This window comes from Scyliorhinus canicula, chromosome 7 (genome assembly GCF_902713615.1).
Source record: "Scyliorhinus canicula chromosome 7, sScyCan1.1, whole genome shotgun sequence".
Classification (NCBI taxonomy): Eukaryota; Metazoa; Chordata; class Chondrichthyes; order Carcharhiniformes; family Scyliorhinidae; genus Scyliorhinus; species Scyliorhinus canicula.
The window spans coordinates 211,389,663-211,408,464 of record NC_052152.1 but is presented as its reverse complement, the minus strand read 5'-3'; the positions used below and the strand labels follow the sequence as shown (position 1 = coordinate 211,408,464).

At 50.0% G+C, this 18,802-nt stretch overlaps 1 protein-coding gene across 1 annotated transcript in view; it reads right to left on the bottom strand.

The window, feature by feature from the left end:
- LOC119969776 (fer-1-like protein 4) overlaps positions 1 to 18,802 on the bottom strand; it is a 427,310-nt gene that overhangs the window by 103,321 nt on the left and 305,187 nt on the right. The window contains 1 exon segment of the mRNA XM_038803853.1: positions 9,161 to 9,267. Coding sequence (XP_038659781.1) covers positions 9,161 to 9,267 — 107 coding nt within the window.

The following is an 18,802-nucleotide window of genomic DNA, read 5'->3' as shown; positions in this document are numbered from 1 at the left end:
AGGATTGCAAAGATGATTCTGGATAGGAGCAAAAGTAACAGGGTAGTTGTTATGGGGGAATTTAACTTTCCAAATATTGACTGGAAATGCTATAGATCGAGTACTTTAGATGGATCCGTTTTTGTCCAATGTGTGCAGGAGGGTTTCCTGATGCAGTATGTAGATAGGCCAATGAGAGGCGAGGCCGTATTGGATTTGGTACTGGGTAATGAACCAGGACAGGTGTTAGATTTGGAGGTAGGTGAGCACTTTGGTGATAGTGACCACAATTCGATTATGTTTACTTTAGCGATGGAAAGGGATAGGTATACACCGCAGGGCAAGAGTTATAGCTGGGGTAAAGGCAATTATGATGCGATGAGGCAAGACTTAGGATGCATCGGCTGGAGAGGAAAACTACAGGGGATGGACACAATGGAAATGTGGAGCATGTTCAAGGAACAGCTACTATGTGTCCTTGATAAGTATGTACCTGTTAGGCAGGGAGGAAGTGGTCGAGCGAGGGAACCATGGGTTACTAAAGTAGTTGAAACACTTGTCAAGAGGAAGAAGGAGGCTTATGTAAAGATGAGACGTGATGGTTCAATTAGGGCGCTTGAGAGTTACAAGTTAGCTAGGAAGGCTCTAAAGAGAGAGCTAAGAAGAGCCAAGCGAGGACGAGAAGTCTTTGGCAGGTAGGATCAAGGATAACCCTAAAGCTTTCTATAGATACGTCAAGAATACAAGAATGATTAAGGTAAGAGTTGGGCCAGTCAAGGACAGTAGTGGGAAGTTGTGGGTGGAGTCCCAGGAGATAGGAGAGGTGCTAAATGAGTATTTTTCGTCTGTATTCACAAAGGAAAAAGACAAAGTTGTCGAGGAGAATACTGAGATACAGGCTACTAGACTAGAAGGGCTTGAGGTTCATAAGGAGGAGGTGTTAGCGATTCTGGAAAGTGTGAAAATAGATAAGTCCCCTGGGCTGGATGGGATTTATCCTAGGATTCTCTGGGAAGCTAGGGAGGAGATTGCTGAGCCTTTGGCTTTGATCTTTAAGTCATCTTTGTCTACAGCAATAGTGCCAGAAGACTGGAGGATAGGAAATGTTGTCCCCTTGTTCAAGAAGGGGAGTAGAGACAACCCCGGTAACTATAGACCAGTGAGCCTTACTTCTGTTGTGGGCAAAGTCTTGGAAAGGTTTATAAGAGATAGGATGTATAATCATCTGGAAAGGAATAATTTGATTAGAGATAGTCAACACGGTTTTGTGAAGGGTAGGTCGTGCCTCACAAACCTTATTGAGTTCTTTGAGAAGGTGACCAAACAGGTGAACGAGGGTAAAGCAGTTGATGTGGTGTATATAGATTTCAGTAAAGCATTTGATAAGGTTCCCCACGGTAGGCTATTGCAGAAAATACGGAGGCATGGGATTCAGGGTGATTTAGCAGTTTGGATCATAAATTGGCTAGCTGATAGAAGACAAAGGGTGGTGGTTGATGGGAAATGTTCTGACTGGTGTCCAGTTACTAGTGGTGTACCATAAGGATCTGTTTTGGGGCCGCTGCTGGTTGTCATTTTGATAAATGACCTGGAGGAGGGCGTAGAAGGATGGGTGAGTAAATTTGCTGATGACACTAATGTCGGTGGAGTTGTGGACAGTGCAGAAGGATGTCACAAGTTACAGAGGGACATAGATAAGCTGCAGAGCTGGGCTGAGAGGTGGCAAACGGAGTTTAATGCAGAAAAGTGTGAGGTGATTCATTTTGGAAGGACTAACAGGAAGACAGAGTACTGGGCTAATGGTAAGATTCTTGGTTGTGTAGATGAGCAGAGAGATCTCGGTGTCCATGTACATAGATCCCTGAAAGTTGCCACCCAGGTTGAGAGGGTTGTTAAGAAGGCGTACGGTGTGTTAGCTTTTATCAGTAGAGGAATTGAGTTTCGGAGCCATGAGGTCATGTTGCAGTTGTACAAAACTCTGGTGCGGCCGCATTTGGAGTATTGCGTGCAGTTCTGGTCGCCACATTATAGGAAGGATGTGGAAGCATTGGAAAGGGTTCAGAGGAGATTTACAAGGATGTTGCCTGGTATGGAGGGAAGATCATATGAGGAAAGGCTGAAGGACTTGAGGCTGTTTTCGTTAGAGAGAAGAAGGTTAAGAGGTGACTTAATTGAGGCATACAAGATGATCAGAGGATTAGATAGGGTGGACAGTGAGAGCCTTTTTCCTCGGATGGTGATGTCCAGCACGAGGGGACATAGCTTTAAATTGAGGGGAGCTAGATATAGGATAGATGTCAGAGGTAGGTTCTTTACTCAGAGAGTAGTAAGGGCATGGAATGCCCTGCCTGCAACAGTAGTGGACTCGCCAACACTAAACGCTTTCAAATGGTCATTGGATAGGCATATGGTCGATAAGGGAATAGTGTAGAGGGACGGTAACAAGTATACCGTTTTGGATACTTGTGGGGGGGGGGGACCTACCAGGGGTAAGCCATGGGGTACGGGCCTCTGGCACGGAGTCTGTCCCTGTTGCTCAGAAGGGAAGGGGGGAAAGGAGTAGAACATTAGTAATTGGGGACTCAATAGTCAGAGGCACAGATAGGAGATTGTGTGGGAGCGAGAGAGACTCACGTTTGGTATGTTGCCTCCCAGGTGCAAGGGTAAGTGATGTCTCGGATTGTGTTTTCCGGGTCCTTAAGGGGGAGGGGGAGCAGCCCCAAGTCGTAGTCCACATTGGCACTAACGACATAGGTAGGAAAGGGGACAAGGATGTCAGGCAGGCCTTTAGGGAGCTAGGATGGAAGCTCAGAGCGAGAACAAACAGAGTTGTTATCTCTGGGTTGTTGCCCGTGCCACGTGATAGTGAGATGAGGAATAGGGAGAGAGAGCAATTAAACACGTGGCTACAGGGATGGTGCAGGCGGGAGGGATTCAGATTTCTGGATAACTGGGGCTCTTTCTGGGGAAGGTGGGACCTCTATAGACAGGATGGTCTACATCTGAACCTGAGGGGCACCAATATCCTGGGGGGGAGATTTGTTAGTGCTCTTTGGGGGGGTTTAAACTAATTCAGCAGGGGCATGGGAACCTGGATTGTAGTTTTGGGGTATGGGAAATTGAGAGTATAGAGGTCAGGAGCACAGATTTGACTTCGCAGGAGGGTGCCAGTGTTCAGGTATGTGGTTTGAAGTGTGTCTACTTCAATGCCAGGAGTATACGAAATAAGGTAGGGGAACTGGCAGCATGGGTTGGTACCTGGGACTTCGACGTTGTGGCCATTTCAGAGACATGGATAGAGCAGGGACAGGAATGGTTGTTGCAGGTTCCGGGGTTTAGATGTTTCAGTAAGCTCAGAGAAGGGGGCAAAAGAGGGGGAGGTGTGGCGCTGCTAGTCAAGGACAGTATTACGGTGGCGGAAAGGATGCTAGATGGAGACTCTTCTTCCGAGGTAGTATGGGCTGAGGTTAGAAACAGGAAAGGAGAGGTCACCCTGTTGGGAGTTTTCTATAGGCCACCTAATAGTTCTAGGGATGTAGAGGAAAGGATGGCGAAGATGATTCTGGAAAAGAGCGAAAGTAACAGGGTAGTTGTTATGGGAGACTAACTTTCCAAATATTGACTGGAAAAGATATAGTTCGAGTACATTTGACGGGTCGTTCTTTGTACAATGTGTGCAGGAGGGTTTCCTGACACAATATGTTGACAGGCCAACAAGAGGCGAGGCCACATTGGATTTGGTTTTGGGTAATGAACCAGGCCAGGTGTTAGATCTGGAGGTAGGTGAGCACTTTGGAAACAGTGACCACAATTCGGTGACCTTTACGTTAGTGATGGAAAGGGATAAGTATACCCCGCAGGGCAAGAGTTATAGCTGGGGGAAGGGCAATTATTATGCCATTAGACATGACTTAGGATGTGTTGGTTGGAGAAGTAGGCTGCAAGGGTTGGGCACACTGGATATGTGGAGCTTGTTCAAGGAACAGCTATTGCATGTTCTTGATAAGTACGTACCAGTCAGGCAGGGAGGAAGGGGTCGAGCGAGGGAACCGTGGTTTACCAAAGAAGTGGAATCTCTTGTTAAGAGGAAGAAGGAGGCCTATGTGAAGATGAGGCGTGAAGTTTCAGTTGGGGCGCTTGATAGTTACAAGGAAGCGAGGAAGGATCTAAAGAGAGAGCTGAGACGAGCAAGGAGGGGACATGAGAAGTCTTTGGCAGGTAGGATCAAGGAAAACCAAAAGCTTTCTATAGGTATGTCAGGAATAAAAGAATGACTAGGGTAAGAGTAGGGCCAGTCAAGGACAGTGGTGGGAAGTTGTGTGTGGAGGCTGAGGAGATAAGTGAGATACTAAATGAATACTTTTCGTCAGTATTCACTCAAGAAAAAGATAATGTTGTGGAGGAGAATGCTGAGACCCAGGCTATTAGAATAGATGGCATTGAGGTGTGTAGGGAAGAAGTGTTGGCAATTCTGGACAAGGTGAAAATAGATAAGTCCGCGGGGCCGGATGGGATTTATCCTAGGATTCTCTGGGAAGCCAGGGAAGAGATTGCTGAGCCTTTGGCTTTGATTTTTAGGTCATCATTGGCTACAGGAATAGCGCCAGAGGACTGGAGGATAGCAAATGTGGTCCCTTTGTTCAAGAAGGGGAGTAGAGATAACCCCGGTAACTATAGGCCGGTGAGCCTAACATCTGTGGTGGGTAAGGTCTTGGAGAGGATTATAAAAGATACGATTTATAATCATCTAGATAGGAATAACATGATTAGGGATAGTCAGCATGGTTTTGTGAAGGGTAGGTCATGCCTCACAAAACCTTATCGAGTTCTTTGAGAAGGTGACTGAACAGGTAGACGAGGGTAGAGCAGTTGATGTGGTGTATATGGATTTCAGTAAAGCGTTTGATAAGGTTCCCCACGGTCGGCTATTGCAGAAAATACGGAGGCTGGGGATTGAGGGTGATTTAGAGATGTGGATCAGAAATTGGCTAGTTGAAAGAAGACAGAGAGTGGTAGTTGATGGTAAATGTTCAGAATGGAGTTCAGTTACGAGTGGCGTACCACAAGGATCTGTTCTGGGGCCGTTGCTGTTTGTCATTTTTATAAATGACCTAGAGGAGGGCGCAGAAGGATGGGTGAGTAAATTTGCAGACGACACTAAAGTCGGTGGAGTTGTAGACAGTGCGGAAGGATGTTGCAGGTTACAGAGGGTGATAGATAAGCTGCAGAGCTGGGCTGAGAGGTGGCAAATGGAGTTTAACGTGGAGAAGTGTGAGGTGATTCACTTTGGAAAGAATAACAGGAATGCGGAATATTTGGCTAATGGTAAAATTCTTGGTAGTGTGGATGAGCAGAGGGATCTCGGTGTCCATTTACATAGATCCCTGAAAGTTGCCACCCAGGTTGATAGGGTTGTGAAGAAGGCCTATGGCGTGTTGGCCTTTATTGGTAGAGGGATTGAGTTCCGGAGCCATGAGGTCATGTTGCAGTTGTACAAAACTCTAGTACGGCCGCATTTGGAGTATTGCGTACAGTTCTGGTCGCCTCATTATAGGAAGGACGTGGAAGCTTTGGAACGGGTGCAGAGGAGATTTACCAGGATGTTGCCTGGTATGGAGGGAAAATCTTATGAGGAAAGGCTGATGGACTTGAGGTTGTTTTCGTTAGAGAGAAGAAGGTTAAGAGGTGACTTAATAGAGGCATACAAAATGATCAGAGGGTTAGATAGGGTGGACAGCGAGAGCCTTCTCCCGCGGATGGAGGTGGCTAGCACGAGGGACATAGCCTTAAATTGAGGGGTAATAGATATAGGACAGAGGTCAGAGGTGGGTTTTTTTACGCAAAGAGTGGTGAGGCCGTGGAATGCCCTACCTGCAACAGTAGTGAACTCGCCAACATTGAGGGCATTTAAAAATTTGTTGGATAAGCATATGGATGATAAGGGAATAGTGTAGGTTAGATGGCCTTTAGTTTTTTTTCCATGTTGGTGCAATATCGAGGGCCGAAGGGCCTGTACTGCGCTGTATCGTTCTATGTTCTATGTTCTATGACTTTAGAGGGGTTTCACAGGACGGCGCAACATCGAGGGCCGAAGGGCCTGTACTGCGCTGTAATGTTCTATGTTCTAATTGAGTTGGAGGAGCTGATCGGGGCGTTGGGGGGTATGCAGTCAGGGAAGGCACCGGGGCCTGACGGGTTCCCGGTGGAATTTTACAAGAAGTTCTGAGACCCGCTGAGCGGCCTGCTGTTAGTGAGGACCCTGAATGAGGCAATGGAGTGGGAGGGGCTTTGCCCCCGATGATGTCCAGAGCACTAATTTCTCTGATCTTGAAGCGGGATAAGGACCCCCTCCAGTGTGGGTCTTGCAGGCCGATCTCGCTCCTCAACGTGGACGCGAAGCTGCTGGCCAAGATTGGCCAGGAGGGTGGAGGATGTGGTCCCGCAGGTCATTCACGATGACCAAATGGGTTTTGTGAAGGGGAGGCAGCTGAATGTCAATGTGTGGTGGCTTCTTAGTGCCATAATGATGTCAGCGGTGGACGGAGGCGGAAATAGTGGCATCGATGGATGCGGAGAAAGCTTTTGATAGGGCGGAGTGGAGTTACCTGTGGGAGGTGTTGAGGAGATTTGGGCTTGGTGAGGGATTCCTTAGTTGGGCGAGGCTGTTGTATAATGCTCCGGTGGCGAGCGTGGTGATGAACGGGAGGAGGTCGGAGGACTTTCGGCTGTCCCGGGGGACGTGGCAGGGGTGCCCCTTGTCTCCCCTGCTCTTCGCGTTATCGATTGAACCCCTGGCCATGGCACTGAGGGAATCGAGGAACTGGAGGGGGATTGTGCGGGGGGGGGGGGGGGGGGGGGGGGGGGGGGGGCACCGGCTGTCGTTGTACACAGGACGATTTACTGCTATACATTGCGGATCCGGCGGGGGGGATGCCAGAGGTGATGAGGATCCTGGGGGTGTTCGGAGACTTCTCTGGCTATAAGCTCAATGTGGGGAAGAGTGAATTGTTTGTGGTGCATATGGGGGACCAGGAGAAAGAGATAGGGGAGCTCCCGTTGAAGAGGGCGGAGAGGAGCTTCAGATATTTGGGAGTCCAGATAGCCAGGAGCTGGGGGGCCCTGCATAGGTTAAACTTTACGTGGCTGGTGGAGCAGATGGAGGAGGCGTTTTGGAGGTGGGATGTGTTGCCACTCTCCCCAGCGGGCAGGGTCCAGTCGGTTAAGATGACGGTGCTCCCGAGGTTTTTGTTTCTCTCCCAGTGTTTACCCATCATGATTCCGAAGGATTTCTTTAGGAGGGTTAATAGGAGCATTTTTGGGTTCGTGTGGGCGCAGAAGGCCCCCGAGGGTGAGGAGGGTATTCTTGGAGCGAGGCAGGGAGGTGGGTGGACTGGCGTTGCCCAACCTGTGTGGGTATTACTGGGCCGCGAATGTGGCAATGATTCGTAGGTGGGTGATGGAGGGGGAGGGGGCGGCATGGAAGAGGATGGAGGCAGCGTCCTGTGTGGGCACGAGTTTGGAAGCACTGGTGACGGCCCCGCTGCCACTCGCCCCGGCAAGGTACTCTACGAGTCCAGTAGTGGTGGCTACCCTCAAAATCTGGGGGCAGTGGAGACGTCATAGGGGGGAAGTGAAGGCCTCAGTTTGGTCCCCGATACGGGGTAATCACCGGTTTGTACCATGGAGGATAGATGGAGGGTTTTTGAGCTGGCACAGGGCAGGTATCAGGCGGATGGGGGAACCTCTTCCTCGATGGGAAGTTTGCGACCCTAGAGGAGTTGGAGGGGAAGTGGGGTCTCCCCCCCAGGGAATACCTTCAGGTATTTGCAGATTAGGGCGTTTGTTAAGCGGCAGGTGCCGGAGTTTCCACTATTGCCGCCAAGGGGGGTGCAGGATAGGGTGCTCTCGGGGACGTGGGTCGGTGAGGGCAGGATCTCGGCAATTTATCAGGTGATGCAGGAGGGGGAAGAGGCCTCAGTGGAGGATCTGAAAGCGAAGTGGGAGGAGCAGCTGGGGGAGGCGATTGACGAGGGGACGTGGGCGGACGCCCTGGGGAGGGTGAATTCTTCCTCTTCTTGCACACGGCTTAGTTTAATTCAGCTAAAGGTGCTGCACAGGGCGCATATGACTGGGACCAGGCTGAGCCGGTTCTTTGGGGGTGAGGACAGGTGTGGGAGGTGTTCGGGAAGCCCAGCGAATCACACCCACATGTTTTGGGCTTGTCCGGCGCTGGAGGGTTTCTGGAAGGGGGTGGCGCGGACCTTGCCCAGGGTGGTTGGTTCCAGGGTGGAACCGGGCTGGGGGCTCGCTATTTTTGGGGTGGCATCGGAGCCGGGAGTGCAGGAGGCGAAAGAGGCCGGCATTCTGGCCTTTGCGTCCCTGGTAGCCCGGTGCAGGATTCTTTTACAGTGGAGGGACGTGAAGCCCCCGAGCCCGGAATCCTGGATCAGCGACATGGCTGGGTTCATTAAACTGGAGAGGGTCAAGTTTGCCCTGAGGGGGTCGGTGCAAGGGTTCTTTCGGCGGTGGCAGCCCTTTCTTAATTTCCTGGTGGAGTGTTAGAGGGTGGTCAATATCAGCAGCAACCTGGGGCGGGGGGGGTGACGACTATGGGTCGGTTATGGGGGTTTGTTCTTACGATTATATGTTTATTACTTTTTCTTGTTGTTAATTTATTGCTTTGTATTCGGGGGAGGGGTTTCTGTTTTTCTTTTTTCATTGTTGGGATAAAATTTGTTGTTGGAAAATCTGAATAAAAATTATTTTTAAAAAAACATTTCAATATATTTAGATGAGCACACAAGCCTATTGACCAAGTGCTGGGAAATGGGAATAGGTGCTTGATGACTGGCAGACACAATGGGCTGAAGGGCTTTTTTCTGTGCTGTGAACATCTATGACTCTAAATAGTTGATGTTCCAGAAATGATCCCTGTGGAGTCTTATAATTACAGACTGTCATCCTCAAAAATCACCCTGACCACCTGATTTTGTTTTCTGATAATTAGCCAATCCCGATAACATCCTCAAAGAACTCTAATAAATTTGTCGAACATGATTTCCCTTTCACAAAACCATGTTGACTCTGCCTGATTGCCTTATGATTTTCTAAATATCTGTTACTACTTCCTTAATAATGGAACAGTGTGAAAGAGAATTATGTATTGATGAAGATAACTTACCTGAAACAATGCAATGGTTTTCTTAGCTTTTGTGTGCACCTGCTCGTCTGGCCCATTAACTTCCTCCTCAATATCATCCAATGTTGACAGACTCATTTGAGTAGCAGCTATAAAAATGGGAACAGAACAAGGGCATGTCGTCTTTTCACTACAGCACAGAAGAATAGCCCAGATTTCAGACCCAGAAATTATTTTCTGACTCGCATTTTATATTGATGGATTCCGATAACATTTCCTTATAAATGTTGAACCACTGTATTTAGTAAGTCCATTCCTTCCATAGAGGAACATGCTATAGCACCGGCATTGACTTGTTGTAGTAAATGGCCTATTTCAGATTCTATCTAATTTCCGTTCATTCTTTCACAGGATGTGGGCGTCTCTGGTTTTTAAAAAAAAATGTTTTTATTCTCCATTTTCACATTTTCCTTCAAATTTACACCCCACCGACAGACAGTAAACGGTAACAAATACAAAGTCAATCCCCTTAACAATAACAACGATCCCATCCTCCCACCACCCCAAACAACGGCCCACCTGTCAATATATGAATCCAATAATACAAACCCTCCCACGGTGGAAACAAAAAACAAAGGAGAAAAAGAAAAAGGAGTCCGGGACCGCCCATGGTCACCATAGAGCCCACTCCCTCCCCCCGCCCCCCCAACACTCAACGCCATCCAACCTCTGAAAGAGTACCGTACATGATACCCAAGAGTTGTAAACACCCCCCACCCCTCTTCAACTCCTCCTGTCCACTGCCTCTTGTAAAACTCCTCCCCCAACCTCTGTTCCTTTCCCCCAACTTTCCACTCCGGCTAGACCACTCGGACCCTGTTCTGCCAGGCTCCGATGGCCGCAGCCCCTCCCCCCATCTCAGTCCCGTTCACTGGCCGGCTTAAACCAGCCAGCGTGAAGGCCCCCGCCTGGGTCCCTTTCCCCCTTGCCCGACCCTAGGAAAGCCCAGAAATTCCCTTTTAGCACACAAACCCCACATATCCACTTACACCCCAAAGAGCCCTCCCTTCGAGTGAAAGTCCCATCACTTCCCTTGTCCAAATATATACAACATTGGCTCCTTTAGCCCATACACCCACACGCAGTGAAACAAAAGAGAAGGAAATACAGCCATGAGGTTACGTCGGCACATGGCCATTTCTCAATTTCTCAGTTCCGCCACAGTCCTTCTGCCTTCGCAAACTCCTCCGCTGCTTCCGCCATTCCAAAATAAAAGTCCTTGAGCTTGTAAGTCACCCTCAGCTTCGCTGGATATACAATGCCGCACTGCACCTTGCTAATGTACAGTGCCCTCTTCACCCGGTTGAAGGCAGCCCGCTTCCTCGCCAGCTTCACCGTAAAGTCCTGGTATACACGTGTACCAGCTCCAGCCCACTGCACCCCCCGCTTCTGCTTGGCCCAGCACAGGACCTTCTCCTTCACGCTGTACCTACGGAAGCAGAGTCACTACCCTTGGCAGCTCACTCGCCTTTGATACAGGCCTCCACGACCGATGAGCCCGATCCAGTTCATATCGAAAGGGATCCTCCCCCAATAGTTTCACCAGCATCGCGGCAAAATACTCAGTTAGCCTCGGCCCTTCAACTCCTTCGGGTAGCCCCATAATCCTCAAATTCTGTCGCCTGGATCTGTTTTCCAGGTCTTCCATTTTCCCTCACAGATCCTTGTTCACCTCCATCACCTTCCACATCTCCTTCCCCATCGAGGTAAGTTGATCACGTTGCTGCAATAATGTCTCCTCCACTTCCTTCAGCGCCTCCCCTTGCTCCCGCACCTCCGCCACTGTGCTCGCCACCGCCGGCCTCACCGGGGAAATCGCCTCCTCCACCAGCCACTCAAAACCTCCCTCATCTCCTTCCTCATTGTCTCCATGTATTTTGTAAACAGCCTTTCGAATTCCGCAGCCATTACCTTAGTTATTTCTTCAGCCGTAAGCAATGCGGCTTCCGCTGGTGCTCCAGCCTCCATTTTCCTTGTTGACCCCGCGGTGACCTTTCCACTCCCCGACGGACCTTCAGCTGTTTTTTTTACGGCCGTTGTTTTGCTCACCCTCGATATTTTCCTTTACTGTGCCTTCACTATGCCTCCTCTGTGCCTTCTCCCTGTTTTTGCTGCCTCCGTGGACCCTGGGACCGGGCTTAAAGCCCCAAAAATGCCGTTCCCGAACGGGAGAGAAGTCCCTGTGGGCGTCTCTGGTTAGTCCAACATTTATTGCCCATCTCTAATTGCCCTCGAGAAGGTGGTGGTGAGTTGCCTTTTTGAATCTCTGCACTCCAAGCGGTGTAGGCACACCCACAGTGCTGTTAGGGAGGGAGTTTCAGGATGTTGCCCCAGTGACAGTGAAGGAACAGCCGATATATTTCCAAGTCAGGGTGGTGAGTGACTTGGAGGGGAACCTCCAGGTGGTGGGGTTCCTAGATATCTGCTGCTCTTGTCCTTCTAGATGGTAGTGGTCGTGCGTTTGGAAGGTGCTGTCGAAGGAACCTTGGTGAGTTCCTGGAGTGCATCTTGTAGATGGTACACACGGCTGCCACTGTTTGTCGGTGGTGGAGGGAGTGAGTGTTGAAGGTCGTGGATGGGATGCAAATTAAGTGCCTGCTTTGTCCTGGATGGTGTCGATCTTTTTGTGTGGAGCTGCACTCATCCAGGCAAGTGAAGAGCATTCCATCACACTCCTGACTTGTGCCTTGTAGATGATGGACAAGCTTTTGGGGGGCGGGAGGCGAGTTAATCACTGCAGGATTCCTAGCCTTTGACCTGCCTTGGTAGCCACAGTATTAATATGGCTAGTCCAGTTCAGTTTCTGATCAATGATAACCCCAGGTTGTTGATTGCAGTTTAGGTATCTGAGAAGCTGTAAATGGTGTTGAACATTGTGCAATTGTCAGCGAACATCCCTACTTCAGACTTCATGATGGAAGGAAGGTTATTAATGAAGTAGTTGATGGTGGTTGGGCTGAGGATACAACCCTACACTCAGTCAGATGCTGCCTTGATGTCAAGGGCAGTCACTCTCACCTGATCTCTGGCATCCAGCTCTTTTGTCCATGTTTAACCCAAGGCTGTAAGGAGGTCAGGAGCTGAGTGACCCTGGCGGAATCCAAACTGAGCATCAGTGAGCAGGTGATTGCTAAGAAAGTGGCGCTTGATAACACTGTTGATGACTCCTTCCATTATTTTGCTGATGATGGAGAATAGACTGATAATGAGGTAATTGACTGGGTTGGATTTGTCCTGTTTCTTGTGTACAGAACACTCCGGGGCAATTTTCCACATTGCCGGGTAGATGCCAGTGTTGTAGATGTACTGGAACAGCTTGGCTAGGGGTGGGGCAAGTTCTGGAGCACAAGTCTTCAGTATTATTGCGGGAATATTGTCAGGGCCCAGAGCCTTTGCAGTATCCAGTACCTTCAGCCGTTTCTTGATATCATGTGGAGTGAATCGTATTGGCTGAAGGCTGATATCTGTGATGCTGGAGACCTCTGGAGGAGATCGAGATGGATCACCCACTCGGCACTTCTAGCTGAAGATGGCTGCAACATTTAAGTCTGGTCATTGCTGTGCAGGGTTCCTCCAGCATGGCGGAAAACCAATAATCACCACTGAAAGCCAAATCTCCATAATTAACGGGAGCGACCCCTGACCTCACGGCCTCCAGCTCTCCAACACGCTCCCCAGCACCGTCAAGCTGACGGAAGGGCTGCTGCAGGGACCCGAGGAGGTGAGTAGCCATCGTCGCTCCCGGGCAATAAGCCCGGGTCACTGTGGTTGCTGCCCCAGTGCTTGGCAGAGAGTGGGGGGAATCCCCGGGGGCACAGTCTCGCTCAGGGTGGGGGTTGGGTTGCGGGGTGGCCGCCCTTGGCCTTTGCTGAGTTCGGGGGGGGGGGGGGAAGACGGGTTTCTCAGTGCCCGCGGGTCCGCCGTGCCAAGTCCTGTACCATGTGGTCCCATTCCGGGGTGATCCCAGCCCCAACCCATCTGCCCCACTGACCACCCATAACTCCCACTGACCGCGAAGGTCTCCGGCCGTTCAAATCAGAGATTGACAGGATCGTTGGCCTTGATTCAGCGGACAAACGTTAATCCGCTTTTGGGCCCATTTGGCGGCTGTTTCTCGGTGACCTCAGCAGCGAGAATCACTCTGGTTTTCTACGGCACGTCGCCAGTTTTATGACCCTGGGATCGTTCTCCCCGCCGAGGCCTCGTTTGGAGAGATTTCCTGCTGCAGAGCTGATTTTGCCAGCCCCCCTCAGGCCCCCCCGCCCCCCCTCAGGCCCCCCCCGCCCCCTCATCAGGCCCCCCCGCCCCCCCTCAGGACCCCCCCGCCCCCTCTCAGGCCCCCCGCCCCCTCTCAGGACCCCCCCCACCCCCTCTCAGGCCCCCCCGCCCCTCTCATGACCCCCCTGCCCCCTCTCAGGCCCCCCTGACCCCTCTCAGGACCCCCCCCCACCCCCTCTCAGGCCCCCCCCGCCCCCCTCAGGCCCCCCCACCCCCCTCTCAGGCCCCCCGCCCCCCCCCCCTCAGGCCCCCCCCGCCCCCTCTCAGGGCCCCCCCGCCCCATCTCAGGCCGCCCCGCCCCCTCTCAGCCCCCCCCCCCGCCCCCTCTCAGGCCCCCCCCACCCCCTCTCAGGACCCCCCCACCCCCTCTCAGGCCCCCCACCCCCCTCTCAGGACCCCCCCACCCCATCTCAGGCCCCCCCACCCCCTCTCAGGAACCCCCCCACCCCATCTCAGGCCCCCCGCCCCCTCTCAGGCCCCCCCGCCCCCTCTCAGGCCCCACCACCCCCTCTCAGGACCCCCCACCCCATCTCAGGCCCTCCCACCCCCTCTCAGGCCCCACCACCCTCTCTCAGGACCCCCCACCCCATCTCAGGCCCTCCCACCCCCTCTCAGGCTCCCCCACCCCCTCACAGGCCCCCCGGACTCCCTCTCAGGCCCCCGAACCACCTTCACACCACAAAACTTGTACAGTCACCTGGTAACGCCCCCTTTCCAAATGACAAGGCCACCCCCCCATAAGCCTGACCCCTGGCAGTGTTGAGGTGCTCGGGTGGCAGGGGGAATGCCAGGGTACCACCCTGCCCCCTTTCTGACTACCCATGGCTCTGTAACGTGCTCTAAGACCCCCGAGGTGCCGTTACGTCTGGTCCATGTTTGTGTAGACCAGTACCTGGCAAGGTTTCACAGGAGCGGTCAGGTGTCGGGTGAAAGCGGCTCCGAGTATTTTAATTAGATTACGGGCTTATTTAAATAAGCAGATCTGGACCATACCCAGCGAGAGCGAGATCCCGCTGGTCGGAGCGATTGGGTGATTCGCAACCAGTCTGGCGATCGGCATGGAGCCCAATTTAGACTCTCCCAGGATTCACCAGGTGCTGTCGGCTCTGCGCCGGGTACAATGCAATCACGGAGGAGACACGCCTCCACATGAACATAAGAACTAGGAGCAGGAGTCGGCCATCTGGCCCCTCGAGCTTGCTCCGCCCTTCAATGAGATCATGGCTGATCTTTTGTGGACTCAGCTCCACTTTCCGGCCCAAACACCATAATCCTTAATCCCTTTATTCTTCAAAAAACTATCTATCTTTACCTTAAAAACATTTAATGAAGGAGCCTCAACTGCTTCACTGGGCAAGGAATTCCATAGATTCACAACCCTTTGGGTGAAGAAGTTCCTCCTAAACTCAGTCCTAAATCTACTTCCCCTTATTTTGAGGCTATGCCCCCTAGTTCTGCTGTCACCCGCCAGTGGAAACAACCTGCCCGCATCTATTCTATCTATTCCCTTCATAATTTTTAATGTTTCTAGAAGATCCCCCCTCATCCTTCTAAATTCCAACGAGTACAGTCCCAGTCTACTCAACCTCTCCTCGTAATCCAACCCCTTCAGCTCTGGGATTAACCTAGTGAATCTCCTCTGCACACCCTCCAGTGCCAGTACGGCCTTTCTCAAGTAAGGAGACCAAAACTGAACACAACACTCCAGGTGTGGCCTCACTAACACCTTATACAATTGCAGCATAACCTCCCTAGTCTTAAACTCCATCCCTCTAGCAATGAAGGACAAAATTCCATTTGACTTCTTAATCACCTGTTGCACCTGTAAACCAACTTTCTGTGACTCATGCACTAGCACACCCAAATCTCTCTGCACAGCGGCATGCTTTAATATTTTATCATTGAAATAATAATCCCGTTTACTGTTATTCCTACCAAAATGGATAACCTCACATTTGTCAACATTGTATTCCATCTGCCAGACCCTAGCCCATTCACTTAACCTATCCAAATCCCTCTGCAGACTTCCAGTATCCTCTGCACTTTTCGCTTTACCACTCATCTTAGTGTCATCTGCAAACTTGGACACATTGCCCTTGGTCCCCAACTCCAAATCATCTATGTAAATTGTGAACAATTGTGGGCCCAACACAGATCCCTGAGGGACACCACTAGCTACTGATTGCCAACCAGAGAAATATCCATTAATCCCCACTCTTTGCTTTCTATTCATTAACCAAACCTCTATCCATGCTACTACTTTACCCGTAATGCCATGCATCTTTATCTTATGCAGCAACCTTTTGTGTGGCACCTTGTCAAAGGCTTTCTGAAAATCTGGATATACCCTATCCATTGGCTCCCCGTTATCTACTGCACTGGTAATGTCCTCAAAAAATTCCACTAAATTAGTTAGGCGCGACCTGCCCTTTATGAACCCATGCTGCGTCTGCCCAATGGGACAATTTCTATCCAGATGCCTCGTTATTTCTTCCTTGATGATAGATTCCAGCATCTTCCCTACTACCAAAGTTAAGCTCACTGGCCTATAATTTCCTGCTCTCTGCTTACCTCCTTTTTTAAACAGTGGTGTCACGTTTGCTAATTTCCAATCCACCGGGACCACCCCAGAGTCTAGTGAATTTTGACAAATTATCACTAGTGCATCTGCAATTTCCCTAGCCATCTCTTTTAGCACTCTGGGATGCATTCCATCAGGGCCAGGAGACTTGTCTACCTTTAGCCCCATTAGCTTGCCCATCACTACCTCCTTAGTGATAACAATCCTCTCAAGGTCCTCACCTGTCATAGCCTCATTTCTATCAGTCGCTGGCAAGTTATTTCTGTTTTCCACTGTGAAGACCGACCCTAAAAACCTGTTCAGTTCCTCAGCCATTTCCTCATCTCCCATTATTAAAACTCCCTTCTCATCCTCTAAAGGACCAATATTTGCCTTAGTCACTCTTTTTTGTCTTATATATTTGTAAAAACTTTTACTGTCTGTTTTTATATTCTGAGCAAGTTTACTCTCCTACTCTATCATACTCTTCTTTATAGCTTTTTTAGTAGCTTTCTGTTGCCCCCTAAAGATTTCCCAGTACTCTAGTCTCCCACCAATCTTTGCCACTTTATATGCTGTTTCCTTCAATTTGATACTCTCCCTTATTTCCTTAGATATCCACGGTCGATTTTCCCTCTTTCTACCGTCCTTCCTTTTTGTTGTTATAAACCTTTGCTGAGCACTGTGAAAAATCACTTGGAAGGTTCTCCACCAGGACCAGGAGGACCAGGTTAGGTTCAGGAAGGGGTGGTTCGGGCAGGTTTTTCACTCGGGTTTGAAATCGCAGCGAGTGGCAATTTTAACGAGCAAGAAAATGAGATTTGTGAGTGTGAAGGAGGTGAGGGATCCAGGTGGGAGATATGTGATTGTGAGTGGGGTATTGGAAGGGGCACCGGTAGTGTTGGTAAATTGGGATGATGTGGGTTTTATGAGGGGGTTGCTGGCAGCAATACCAGATTTAGCCACGCATCAGTTGATCATGGGAGGAGATTTTAACTGTGTCCTGGAGCCGAGGGTGGATAGGTCGAGCCCCAGGTCGATGCGTAGGGTACAAATGGCAAGGGAGCTGGGGCGGTTATGGAGAGGATGGGTATGGTGGATCTATGGCACATTCAAAAGTATTCCTTCTTTTCACACGTCTATAAGGTGTACTCGAGGATTGATTACTTTGTAGCGAATCGGGAGATTTTGGTTGGGGTGGAGGGGGCAGAGTATGTGGGGATAGTTATCTCGGACCATGCACCCCACTGGTTAGAGATTCGGTTTGGAACGGGCCGGGGTGGAGGTTTGAACATAGAACAGTACAGGCCCTTCTGCCATCGATGTTGCGCCGACCTGTGAAACCCTTCTAAAGCCCATCTACACTATTCCCTTATCATCCAAATGTCTATCCAATGACCATTTAAATGCCCTTAGTGTTGGTGAGTCCACTACTGTTGCAGGCAGGGCGTTCCACACCCCGACTACTCTCCGAATAAAGAAACTGCCTCTGACATCTGTCCTATATCTATCTCCCCTCAATTTAAAGCTATGTCCCCTTTTGCTAGACATCACCATCCGAGGAAAAAGGCTCTCACTGTCCACCCTATCTAATCCTCTGATCATCTTGTATGCCTCAATTAAGTCACCTCTTAACCTTCTTCTCTCTAACGAAAACAGCCTCAAGTCCCTCAGCCTTTCCTCATAAGATCTTCCCTCCATACCAGGCAACATCCTGGTAAATCTCCTCTGCACCCTTTCCAATGCTTTCACATCCTTCCTATAATGAGGCGACCAGAACTGTATGCAATACTCCAAATGCGGCCGTACCAGAGTCTTGTGTAGCTGCAACATGACCTCATGGCTCCGAAACTCAATCCCTCTACCAATAAAAGTTAACCCACCATACGCCTTCTTAACAACCCTCTCAAATTGGGTGGCAACTTTCAGGGATCTATGTACATGGACACCGAGATCTCTCTGCTCATCCACACTACCAAGAATCTTACCATTAGCCCAGTACTCTGTCTTCCTCTGTATTTTCTGCAATAGCTTACCGTGGGGAACCTTATCAAACGCTTTACTGAAATCCATATACACCACATCAACTGCTTTACCCTCGTCCACCTGTTTGGTCACCTTCTCAAAGAACTCAATAAGGTTTGTGAGGCACGACCTACCCTTCACAAAACCGTGTTGACTATCTCTAATCAAATTATTCCTTTCCAGATGATTGTATATCCTGTCTCTTATAAACCTTTCCAAGACTTTGCCCACAACAGAAGTAAGGCTCACTGGTCTATAGTTACCGGGGTTGTCTCTACTCTCCTTCTTGAACAACAGGACAACATTTGCTATCCTCCAGTCTTCTGGCACTATTCCTGTAGACAAAGATGACTTAAAGACCAAAGCCAAAGGCTCAGCAATCTCCTCCCTAGCTTCCCAGAGATTCCTAGGTTAAATCCAAACCGGCCCAGGGGACTTATCTATTTTCACACTTTCCGGAATTGCTATCACCTCCTCCTTATGAACCTCAAGCCCTTCTAGTCTAGTAGCCTGCATCTCAGTATTCTGCTCGACAACATTGTCTTTTTCCTGTGTGAATACTGACGAAAAATATTCATTTAGCACCTCTCCTATCTCCTCGGACTCCACGCACAACTTCACTAATGTCCTTAACTGGCCCTACTCTTACCCTAGTCATTCTTTTATTCCTGACATATCTATAGAAAGCTTTAGGGTTATCCTTGATACTACCTGCCAAAGACTTCTCATGTCCCCTCCTGGGTCTTCTTAGCTCTCTCTTT